Raw genomic sequence first — 12,636 nt, forward strand, 5'->3', positions numbered from 1 at the left:
AGGGACATGAGAAGGTATCATGTCTATTTTATCCTTGACTCAATATGGAAAAAAGTCTTCTCTGATTGTTCTTAAGTATAGGCCTCCATCATCCAGATGTGTAGTTTGAAATTATTCTACCAGCAAGGTATGGGAAACCTAAATTTAAAGTAAATATGAGAAATGGTCCTTCACTGATGAAATCCCTAAGGTGCCCGGAAAAATAAAATAAAAATTATCTTTGGAGAGAAACTCTCTCAATTAAGACCAATCAGGTTTCAAAAAAAATATTAAACTTTGCCAAACATAAGTTTAACATCCAAAATTATAAAGGACACAATGAGTGAGAAGTAGCAGAAACAATAAACAGTGTGCTGGATTTGTTCATACTGACTTGTAAAAAGTTATTAAGTATTCAGAATTTTATATATATTTTTTTCCAGAAATTTTTAAAACCAGTTGTTAAACCATTGGTAACCTGAAATTTATATAAGAGAATATTTACACCACAATCATTGGGAAATGATATAAATAAACAATGCCCTTTTTAAAAATTTTATTTTATACCTACCACAACACCACAATGCCACACCTAGATCCTTAATTATGGGATTTTGGAATTACTGAATATAAATATTTGTAATAAGTATGTTTATAATTATTAAAGATGTATGATAAAGAATAAAAATAAGAAAGGGAATGACTAATAAAAAGTAATAGACAAATTTACAAAAGAACCAAGTAGGATGTCTTTTAAAAATACCATCACTAGAGTGAACTGGAAGAAAGAACAGACTAAATTACACAGAATACAACACAGACAGGTAATATGGGTAATATTAAACAGGACAAAGAGATATGGAAGATAAATGGGCTAACCTAATACTGTCTCATAAGTCTTCTGGAGGCAGAAAGAGACAATGAGAGGGAAACAATATTTGAAGACTACTGGGGTGGTTTTGATCCTCCTGGTATCTATGAAAAATACAATCTCAGATTTAAAAAATCATGATTTCCAAGTAGAAATAAAACTAAATTTATAACCGGTTACATTTAGTAAAATTGGAGAACTAAGTCTAAAAACATTTTACACAAATATAAGGAAAATATTGCCTTAAAAAAAAACAACTATTAGATCTACAGGAGAGTTCTTAAAAAAAAAAAAAAAAAGATACAAGCCAGAAGATAGATATGGAGAAAAAAAGTCAATCTGAAATTTTATGATCAGCAAAATCATGATTGAAAAATTAGGTTGAAATAAAGGTATTTTCAGTGAAAAAAATGAGTTTATCATTAAAAAAATATCCACAGAAGGAACTTATAAAACAATTTATTTTAAAAATAAGGAAATGAAATAAAGGGTTGAGATGAAAAAAATTGAGCAAACAAATAAGTAAACACGTAGATAAAGCTATTACACTGAATAAAATAATAATGATTACTAATCAGAATAAGTGTTCTGAAATGAGTGCTGTTTACTTTGCCATGGCCTTTCTGCTGTTTATTTTTACTTCTGGAAAAATGTGTTTATGTTGGGTGACATAAGGTGTTCATGTTACCTGTTGTGTAGAGGCAAAGGGAAAATATTATGTTGGATATTAAAATGTAAGTTTTATGGCAGCCAGAAGGCTTTCTGGGAATCAGATGAGGAAATAGAGGGTAGAGATCAGCAGGTAATTAAGGAATGGGGCAAATCCTTTGACATGAGGTTCATAATAAGAATCACTGCAGTTGGGGTAGATTTACAGGCAATTATCCCAACATTAGCTGTCAGAAATTATGTCCAGTTACATGTTATTATTTTGAATTAGCAAAAGAAAGATGTAGCTGGGATTAGTCCATTGGGACCATGCTCTGATAAACCCTATAGCAGTAGCTTTAAGCAACGAACAAAGAATGAATATTCTAAAGAATAGCCCTATTCCGTTTGTGTGGGATGGCATTTAGGGCGGACAATCAGACAGTGAGCAGAAGACATTATTTGTCTGGCTGGAGGCTTCAATGCAGTGACCTGGGGAGCAGTGTGAGGGGTACTATCTCTGGGGGGTGCTGATTCAAAGGGATTGGGTAGAAAAGGAGATGCTCATGAGAGGAAGACTGTGAGACATCTAAAGAGGTAGGTGGCAGGCAACACTCACAGCAATTCCTGCATTAAAGAGAGAGCAGATAATTCAGTTTTTGTAGTAATTAAAGGCAGAAACTAAGCTTGTACTCCCCCAAAAAGGTACTGTTGAGTGTCCCAAATAAAGAGTTTTTGAATCCTTCAGAAAAGGAATTGAGGTTTTATTGGCTTCAAGTATAAGAGGAGAAAAAATACACAAAACTTTACTATATACTAGTAACCTTACTTTGTAGCCCAAAAAGTTACTCTCTTTGCTAAGAGAATTGGGTGTGAATCTAGATGTAGGAGGGGGAAGGAGGGAAACTGGATTTCTAACATAACCTTTTACAATTGGAGGATAACGCTCTCTACCAAAATAAAATAAAATAAACAAACCTATAAAAATAGTCTCCAGCTTTTAAAAAAAAATGTCAGCAAACATAACTATGCACTTAATCATTCCTTTATGTAGAAAGCTACTCATTTTTGAAAGAGCTAGTTACCTTTATGATAGCTTAGCATTTCTACCACAAATACAAAACACAGAGCTGTATTCATTAAAAAAAAATGTGAGTCATTACATAAAAAATGTTTTTAAAGGAAAGAAGTTAGAAGTGGGGCATTTAATTAGAAGATATATTGCCATCTTCCAGGGTGTAACTATCTTTCCTGCTCAAGTATTATATAGCCATAAACAAAATGCAAAAGTTCACTGTGACCTGGTGAAGGTAAGGGAAGTGATTCATTAAAAACAAGAATCATATGCAACTAAGGGGCCAAATAACTCAGACATAATTCTTATAATAAGAACGTAGCAGTTGAAGCCCATGAAGAGCAAACTGCAAAATCTACATTGTGACATCAAAAAACATTGATATTTTGACCTCTGATATTCTACCATAGTTTTTTATTAAATCTTTAAAATGATTTTTAGTGTTTTCTCCTCTTTCATCTTTTGCTACTCACATGATTTCTATATCAGAAATGAGAAATCTCAAGAAGGAGTGATAAACAGGAAGGGAGGAAAAGGGAGGGGTGGGGGGAGGGAATAGGACCTGGGCTCCATTTTCAGTAGTAAGCAATTATTATTTCAGAGAAATTCTTCTAATTATGGAAGAGTCCAACCATGAGAAACCCTGATTATCATTTCCAGAAAGGCTTTCATTCTCAGTAGACCACAAGTCTACCCACACACACCCCACTCCAGAAATTTAGTACAGGACTAACAATCAGAATCTAATCCTATGAACTGAGGACCTTCTTCCTGGTTCACCAGAACTGGACTAGTCTTTTGCCACTGACTCTCCCAGGCAGAACAATAGCAGGACCGTGGCATATCAGAGTGTTTTGCCAGCTTCTCTGTAATAAACCTCTGTGAAAATCTACTTATGAAATAAATGCCCCATATTTATATTTCTCAGTTTGTGATGCTGATCACAAGATAAAACTAGAATTGAATCCATTTCTCTTTCATATAAGCCTGAAATAGAGTAAGGTATTTTATTTTTTTATTGCAGACTTATCCCTCAAAAGATACTGCATTATATAGTAGTCCTTATGAGCCATCTATATTTCGAATGCCCTACATTATTTTCAACGACCATATGTTGTTTGGAGAAGACAAGTTTACCTGAAATAACTTCTATCAGTGGTAGTTTGTAAAGTTTGTATAGATTATCTGATGGAGGGGAGGGGAGGGAAGAGGCAAAGAAATTTGTTATATATCTAATCCTAGGGGTAAGAACTCGTGTTTTTACGTGTTAGATGCTATTGTGAATAATCCTTTTAAGCATTACTTTAAAAGAATAATTCAGAGAGTCTAGAAAAGACAATTTTGAAGAAATATAACTTAGGGAGAATTATAACCAGCTTTCAAGATGTATAAATTTATATTATTTCAGATAGTGTGGTAGTGTTGCAGGGGTATACAATGGAGGAGAAGATTACAACAACTTCACTATACAACTCATATTCTGTAGCCCAAAAAGTTATAGAGAATAGAGAAACCATGAAGGGAAGCAAACATATATGGAAATTTGACATATAACAGAGGTGGCACTACAAATTCCAGTGGAATTTGTAATTAATGTATTGTTAGAAAAATATTTCAATACTATTCATATGTTTAGTAAGAAAATAAGAAATTAAGCATCACAACATGTAATATAATTTGATAGTAGTGATTATGTCTCATTTACTTGTAAACAGACTTATGTTGGGGATAGAGACTGATCATTTTATTTAGATAGGAGTGCACTACCAAAATTTTAAGACCATTGTGTCAATAAATGTATTGTGGCAACTGGTTATTCATATGGAAAATAAAATAAAGTTATATTCCTGCCTCTCTACATCAAAAACAACACTTATAGACAGGTTAAGGACATTGATGTGAAAAACTTAAGCCTTTAGATGATTTTTTGTAGATTATCTGTATGATTTCAGGTAGAAAAGGATATAAAGGGAGACTATTGACATGTGTGATTATATAAAAATTAGAAAAAGACATCATAAGCAAGGTAAAAAGTCAAGACATAGACTACATGTAACTGACAAAGAATCAGTATGGAGTATATAGTAAGTTGTATGAATCACAAGAAAAAGGACAACCCAGTTGAAAATAGCTAATGAATATGAACAACCAATTCATGGAAGAGGACATCCCTCTGGCAGTCGGACATCCCTCTCGCAATCCGGGACTGCTGGCTCCTAACCGCTTGCCTGCCTGCCTTATCGCCCCTAACCCCTCTGCCTGCCTGCCTGATCACCCCTAACAACTCTGCCTGCTTGCCTGATCGCCCCTAACTGCTCGCTTGCCTGCCTGATCGTCCCTAACCGCCTCTGCCTGCCTGATTGCCTCTAACCACTCTGCCTGCCTGCCTTATGCCCCTAACTGCTTACCTGCCTGCCTGATTGCCCCTAACCACTGGCCTGCCTGCCTTATTGCCCCTAACCACTGGCCTGCCTGCCTGATCGCTCCTAACCACTCTGCCTGCCTGCCTGATTACTCCTAACCACCTCTGCCTTGACCCCCGCTGCTGCGACTTCGTCTGGAAGGACATCTGGAAGGTCGGTTGGCTGTTTGGTCTAATTAGCATATTATGCTTTTATTATTATAGATAATACTGTATTACCTAAAGATGCATACACATGAGTTACAAGTATGAAGATATCAAACAGTAATTTAGTAAAGTGATCTTTGAGGGAGAAATGAATCTAATGGGTTCAGGAAAGAACACAACAGAAGCTTCAAAATGTTTGTAATATCTTATTCTTTACAAAATATAATAACAATTTTAAAAATATAAAAAATAATCTGATATTAAAAATTGAGTGACAGAGACATCAGTGTTTATTTTAAAAATATTTTTAGTGGGCTTAATATATTTTCTAATAATGTAGCAAATTGTTATATTATGGAGAATCAAAAATAGTACCTATTATAGGGCAAATATTAAAACTTTTATATTATGTGAATGGGTATTTTTGGTTTAGGTGAGATTTACATTAATTCAAAAAGTGCTACAAATCAAACATCTTAGACAAAATGATGAACTCTAAAGAATAATTAGCAGCTCTACTGAAGCAAGGGCCCTGCTGCCAACGGTTCGTAAAATTAGTTTGAATAAAATGTTCATGAAACGCAATACTTCTAAATCAATAGATCTCTATATTTGTGTCTAATGAAACTAACATATTAATATGTTAAATACTGTATAATTAAACATTTGACTATTTCGTCTACATCCCCAGAAATTTAGGTATTAATTTTGGCCAGAACATGTTTGTATCTTTCAATGGGAAAAATGGGGGGGTTGTCCTATGGTCCAATTAGCCTAGGAAAGTCTCGGTTTACATCTGTTATCCCAATTTTAATTATTGATAGTGTTCCACCTCATTCTCGGCAGTGTCCTGGTTGGGTGACTAATTTTATGGTCACCCCATAAAAGGTGGTTCATTGGCTAATTATGCAAGGGAAAAAATATTCATAAGATTTCAGGAGAACTGGGCTTCAGGATGGCAACACAGGACCTTGGGAAAGTGATGGGAAAACAACAAAACTAAGCACAGAATGACTGGACAGAGATAACTAATTGCTCATATTTCTGACTATTTCCCATTCTGATCTCTGAGGATGGGGCTGTTTAGCTCTGAGTTAAACTCAGCCCTACAATGGAACCAGTTCTGCCCTTACGAGGAAGAAGAAAACTGAAGTCGATTAATACAGCTTTGCACTAAGGAGGTCTTGCTGGCGACGCTGCTCTGATGTTACTTTAGGCCACACCCCTAATGAAATCCTTCCCTTTCATCCCAGTTCTGACTTTTCTCTGAAGCTCTCTTCTTCTTGTAACTCTATTTCTTACGGTTTGTCTTGTTTCTGACTGGAACCCGAGTCTCTCTTCTAAATGAACCCCAGGTTATCCGTGACTATGTGTTTCATCATTTTACTTTGCCCATTTATAATCACTTTTCCATTATAACAGTAGGACGATTAAAACAAATGCAATCATGGAATGGAAGCTACCTCAAGAGATAGCACCCTTCCTCAAAGTGGAAAGCACTAGTTGAGACCACTTCCCCTTTTCCTTCTCCAATTACTCTTTCTGTGTCCTAAATATTGTAAATTCCTTTCTCCTTTTCCACTTACAAACTTTCTACTCATTCTTTGAGAATCTCCTCTCTGAAGCTTTTGCCTACTCCCTCAGATAGATTTAATTTTTTCCTTTTTTCTATTTGCTAGCAATGTGTGGTACTTCTCTTAAGTCACTTTTCTGTTGGATAATCATTTTATTATGGATCAGGCTGTACCACATTCAAGGGCAGCAGGGACAGAATTAAGCAGGTACTTAACACTAAAAAAATATTGGCACTTATACACTCTTTTCTAGAAGGTAACACCAACCATTCATAGTACATTAGCTGTGTTTAGGTGGAATATTGAATATATATTTAAAGTTATATTTAAACTGTGTTTTAGAAAATTTATAGCTACCACATGAAACTTGGAATTGCAGAAACATTGCTTAGGAAATAGCTAAGTGAAATAAATACTATATTAATAAAAAACGTTTTCAGGGGTGACTCCCCTCCCTGATATTCTCTATTAACTCATCCTGCTTACCTTTTTCCACATCATCTATTATCCTTTGACATATTTATATATTGCTCCTCCTCCCCTCTGCCCCTCTACCCCGAATGCAGGCACCACAAGGCCAGGGATTTGGTCCATTTGGTTTGCTGCTATACTCCAGAACTTAAAACAGTACCTGGTAAATATAAGGGCTCAACATACAGTTACATAAAGAGAATAGGGAGGGGTTGATGGGGAGTGAGAGGGATGGAGATTAATGTTCTGAATTCACAGACTCAGCTTTTGGTCTGGAAGGGGCTTTAGTGCTCTCATTTTTGGAGGCTGATGCCCAGAACAGGTTGGTGACTTACTCAAGGTCATGCAGGCAATAAATGCAGTGCCAAGACTCCAACTCATATTACACTTAATGTGTGTGCAATATATATACACACACATATGTATAGATATGTGTATATATGTATATATATATACACACACATCTATACATATGTGTATATATATATATTTTTTTAAAAAAATATATTTTATTGATTTTTTTCCAGGGAGTGGAAGGGAGAGGGATAGAGACATAGAATCGTCCATAATGAGAGAGGAACATCTTCTATTCGCTGCTTCCCGCACGCCCCCCACAGGGGATCAAGCCCGCAACCTGGGCACATGCCCTGACTGGGAATCAAACCAGTGGCCTCTTGGTTCCTGGCTTGATGTTCAAACTCTTAGCTACACCGGCCAGGCCATAACATATATTTATAAGCAATACAGACAAATAGAGGTTTATTACTTATCATAACAGACCTTAATATGCTGGGAATCTATACAGTTAATAGGATAGTATTGGTTACTTCATTCAGACAACAATAATCAAGATAGAAAAAGCAAAGAAAGAACAAAGATGAATGAGAAAATTCAAATTTTCTGACCCACATTTGTATAGGGTACATATCAGTATACTGTTGATGAAAACATCAACATTACCTCCAAGGACCATGCCGGCCTGACAGCACTTTCTAAGGCGACATGCTGGGCAGTTTTTCCTGCGGATTTTATCAACGATGCAGTCATTTCTTCCAGCACATAAATAATTATGCTGTCCTAAAATAGGAAAAGGTAAAAATTATTTACAATATCTAAAGAGCAATGGAAACTTTCTGCAATGACAACTGGAAAAGAAGATAAGTACACATCAGCAAGTGCATGGCTGTCTCAGCCAGCCTCTTGCTTAGCATCACTGAACATGGGTAATGCTCCATGCCTGCTCTGGACTTTACCTGTGCCTGCAGGAGCCTCACTGAGGTGAGCACAGCTTAGAAATACATTTCACGGCTCTTTAAAAATCTTTTCTTCAAGATTTGTGTATCATCAGAATGCCCTTAGACCTTTCTGGCATTTCAAGTTGCTGATAAGCATTAGTTATATAGAACAATCAAACTCTAGTAAACTCCCCCCCACCCATTTTTTTCTAAGATCTAAACATTCAAGGAAACAGATTCAGACTAAAAAAATAAATAAGTCTTTAGACTAATTTTGTATAAACCTATGTTTAATTCTATTGAAAAATCCTGGAGCTAGCTCACTTTTAAAGGGTCTAATGATTATGAATAGCGTGTAAAGAATGTCACTAATTGTAATGACTTGGTCACCTGGTTTATTTTGGCCAAAGTTTAGAAAACAAGGTGAATAGAAATAATAATAAAGGGAGAACAATTTAAAACAATGAGAAGTACTCAATGAAGGAGAGAACAGAAAAATTATAGAAGAAATATGGATATGTGACTCTGGGATCCTTTTATGTCAGGGAAACTATTTTAACCTCCAAAAGGTCCACAATATGAATTTAATATCCAACAATGATGATTTTCTAAATCAAGAACATGTGTTCTATTTAATGAGGCATGGAACAATCTAATTTAGATTGAACAAAAATGAAAAAAAAAACTTGTTAGCTTAGACATGTAAATATTAACTAACTGGAAAATTTACTTCTTTGGCACTCCTTATTTTCCGACAAATTCCTATAAAACAGACGTGAGTATTTTAATAACATTAGCTTACTTACACTTCTTAAATGTGAAAAATAAATTTTTAATATTAAGGGATTTTCCTATAGTATTTTATATTAGTTGACATTAAAATCAGATTCACTCTTCTGGCCAAAGTTTGTAGTAAAAGAACACGGAGGTACCTTAAACGTGTGCTTAATCAAGAGAGGGACAGGATATGCTCAAATGCAAAATGCAAAAGGACACGTCTATGAGACAGCCAATAACAAAATGGTTCTGGGTATGGGCATTTTTGGCAAAGAACAAGTGGTCTTTTCTTAAAAAGATATTCTTCCACGAAATTATGTTCACATATTACACACATACTATTTTATTCTCTATATTAGGAATCCTGAGCTGTGCTGAGAGACTTAAAGAGGCTGACAACTCCGGAATTACAAATTTTTAAGGGAACTTACAGAGAGAAGCAGTTTGGGGCAACAGCAAGATGGTACATCTCGCTGAAAAGCCCATGGGGCTTGTTGTAAAGAGCCAAGTGGCACGTGCTAACACAGGTGTTTGAGCCACATATTACGTACTTATTAAGAGCTGAATAAACCAAAGCAGTAAAGGACTTAATGGCCTCACTTACCAATGTAAAAATAATCCCTTTAGGTGATACAGACCCACCCCTTCCAGGGTGAACTGGCAGTCGGCTTGCTTTATAAGATGGCTTGGGTCATGTTAAGTACCAAGAATTCTTTCTTTCTCTCCCTCCCTCCCTCCCTCCTTCCTTCCTTCCTTCCTTCCTTCCTTCCTTCCTTCCTTCATCTATCTATTATCTATCTATATCTATCTATATCTATCTATCTATCTATCTATCTATCTATCTGTCATTCATCTAAACTGGTTTCTCACCACAGGAGAGAACAGAAAATAGGAAAACAATATTTTCCATCATATATAAAGAACAAACTTAAACAAACAGTGCTCATGGGTGTAATTATTGTTTGAAAGCATACTGTCCTATTCTCTGCCCCTAAGTCACACATACCCAGAAAAAGAGCCTGAAATCTCGACAGCTGGAATGCTGCAGACTTGTCTCATTTCTGCTTCTTAAATGATTTTTAACAGTACCTCCTTCTCCAATGCCTCAGAGAGAGAGTGCACCTTTACCAGGGCTCTTAGTTTCTGTACTCGAAACCATTCTTTCCTGCCTGCTTTCAAATCTTCCCCATCAATTTCCCCTATTCTCTTTGAAAATATTTCTGTCTCTCCCTGTGCAGTGATGTCCTCAAGTTTTTCATTCCAAAAATTCCAGCAGAGAAAAAGAGAGAGATAGAGAGAGAGAGAGAGACCGTGAGAGACGGTGAAAGGAGTTCTGTCTCATTCTAAATTCTCCTGGACTCTATCCCTCTCTTTGTCATCTAAGTTGTTGAAAAAGTCATCTTCATTTGACTTTCTAATTACCCAACCTTCTTTACTCCTCAGCATACTGTAATTTGGTTTATAAAGTGGCCACTCTTCACTGTCCTTGTAACATGGCTTAACATCATCAAAGGTTTCTTCATTCCTAAATACTGTGGATTTTTTCTTGACATTCCATATAACTTGCCACTGGCAGTTTCTCTCCCCACCTGACCCTTCCTTTTTTGGAGGGTTGAGGGGGAGGGAAGGACTCTTATGACTCTTCATCTGTCTTTCCAACAGTCCCTTCTAAGTTCCCTTTGCCAATCCTTTTCCTTTGCCTCTCCTTTATATGTTGTATTCCACTCTATACACTATGTGGGTAGTTTCATCATCTTCTCATGGCTCTAAAGTCTCATCCTGAGCTCTGACCATCTCTCTGCAGGTAGGTCAAATTCAGTATATACAAAAAAGATTGTAGCAATGATCTGGTTACATTTTTTATTTAATAAATTATATCAGAAGATTTTGTACCCAATTAAGGAAATTCAAAACAGAAAATTATCTACAATCTCATTAGCATGCCACTATTTTCGTTTTCATGTTTCCTTCCAATCTATCTGTACAGGGTACATAATCCTATTTTTTAATAATTGATAAGTGAATGTACAGTTTCACAAAATCCCATTCATTCAACAAGTATTTATTGTTTGTCAAATATGTCCCAACACTGTTTTTTTTTTAAATAATCCCTTTCATCTACTTGAAACGCCATTACAATTGCTGATACTGCCTATTGAAAATGCCCCGAAGTAAAGAATACCATAGCAGCAATAAATGCTGCATCCAGACTGTCATGTCTAACATTTTCATCTAAAAGACGCCAGGGTGGAGAGCAGAGTGGTGCAGCCGAAGCGTGCTGGGCCCATAAAAGATGCCAGGGTGGCCCTAACCGGTTTGGCTCAGGGGGTAGAGCGTTGGCCTGTGGACTGAAAGGTCCCAGGTTCGATTCCGGTCAAGAGCATGTACCTTGGTTGCAGGCACATCCCCAGTAGTGGGTGTGCAGGAAACAGCTGATCGATGTTTCTAACTCTCTATCCCTCTCTCTTCCTCTCTGTAAAAAATCAATAAAATATATTTTTTTAAAAATAAATAAAAGGAGCCAGGGTGTATGGTAACTGGGAACATGAGCCCCTTCCCATGCCCAACTCCTCCTTCACCCTGTGGAAATATAGTGAAGGCCACCTATAAGCGGACTGTGAGACCTCGGCAGTGACTCAGTCTAAGAAAGGCCAAAGAGGAACTGCTTCTAGATGTGAACTTGGATTGTAAATGGCCAGTGTTTTGATCTTACACAGCTTGCTCATGGGCAATCTGCCTCCCACCCCTCTACTGGCCCTGTTTTACTGTTTTCTGTACTCTATAAAACCTTGTCTTGGGAAAGTCTGGCCGGCAGCAAAACAATAGCACTGGCCAGCAGCCCCTAATGTCACCCATTAGCAGGCCAGATGAGACTTAGCCAGACAACTTCACTGACAGCAGCCAGTGCAGCATTAAACTTCACTGGTTGGCCACCACCAGACAGCACCTAAGTCCTAATCCTGAGGTTTTCTGGGACCTCAGCACTTTGCATAAGACAGGGCTCCTTGGGGACATGGCTGGGACTAGAAATGGACAAGTTGAGCTTGGGTTACTTTGTTGTGCTAGAATTTGGTGTTATTGAGAGCTTATAAAATTGTCTGAGACACACTGACCAAAGATAAGACAAATTTGAACATTAAAAATAATTTAGTTTAAGTGATTAAAACACACTGAGTATATAAAAAACCACAAGTACATATAATATGTAAGAAAAAAAAAGGAGAAACAGATTAAAAATGGCAGCAGAGTAGGAGGATGCTGCATGGTCATGCTCCCAGGAACAAGCTGGAATTACAACTGAAATACGAGAAGGCTTCCTGAATAATCAACGGAAAACTCACAGGAGAGAACCCTGATACCCAAGGACCGAAGGTGGAGCCGGAAGAGACTGGTAGGAGGGGCAGAGACGTGACCCACAGAGGGGAACTGAAGTCCCA

The 12,636-nt window shown here is 36.8% G+C and overlaps 1 protein-coding gene across 1 annotated transcript in view; it reads right to left on the reverse strand.

Annotated features, from left to right (window-relative positions):
- PGR (progesterone receptor) overlaps nt 1–12,636 on the reverse strand; it is a 71,333-nt gene that overhangs the window by 31,858 nt on the left and 26,839 nt on the right. The window contains exon 2 of the mRNA XM_014544574.1: nt 8,148–8,264. Coding sequence (XP_014400060.1) covers nt 8,148–8,264 — 117 coding nt within the window. The remainder of the gene's footprint in view (nt 1–8,147; nt 8,265–12,636) is intronic.

This window comes from Myotis brandtii, unplaced genomic scaffold, assembly GCF_000412655.1.
Source record: "Myotis brandtii unplaced genomic scaffold, ASM41265v1 scaffold37, whole genome shotgun sequence".
NCBI lineage: Eukaryota > Metazoa > Chordata > Mammalia > Chiroptera > Vespertilionidae > Myotis > Myotis brandtii.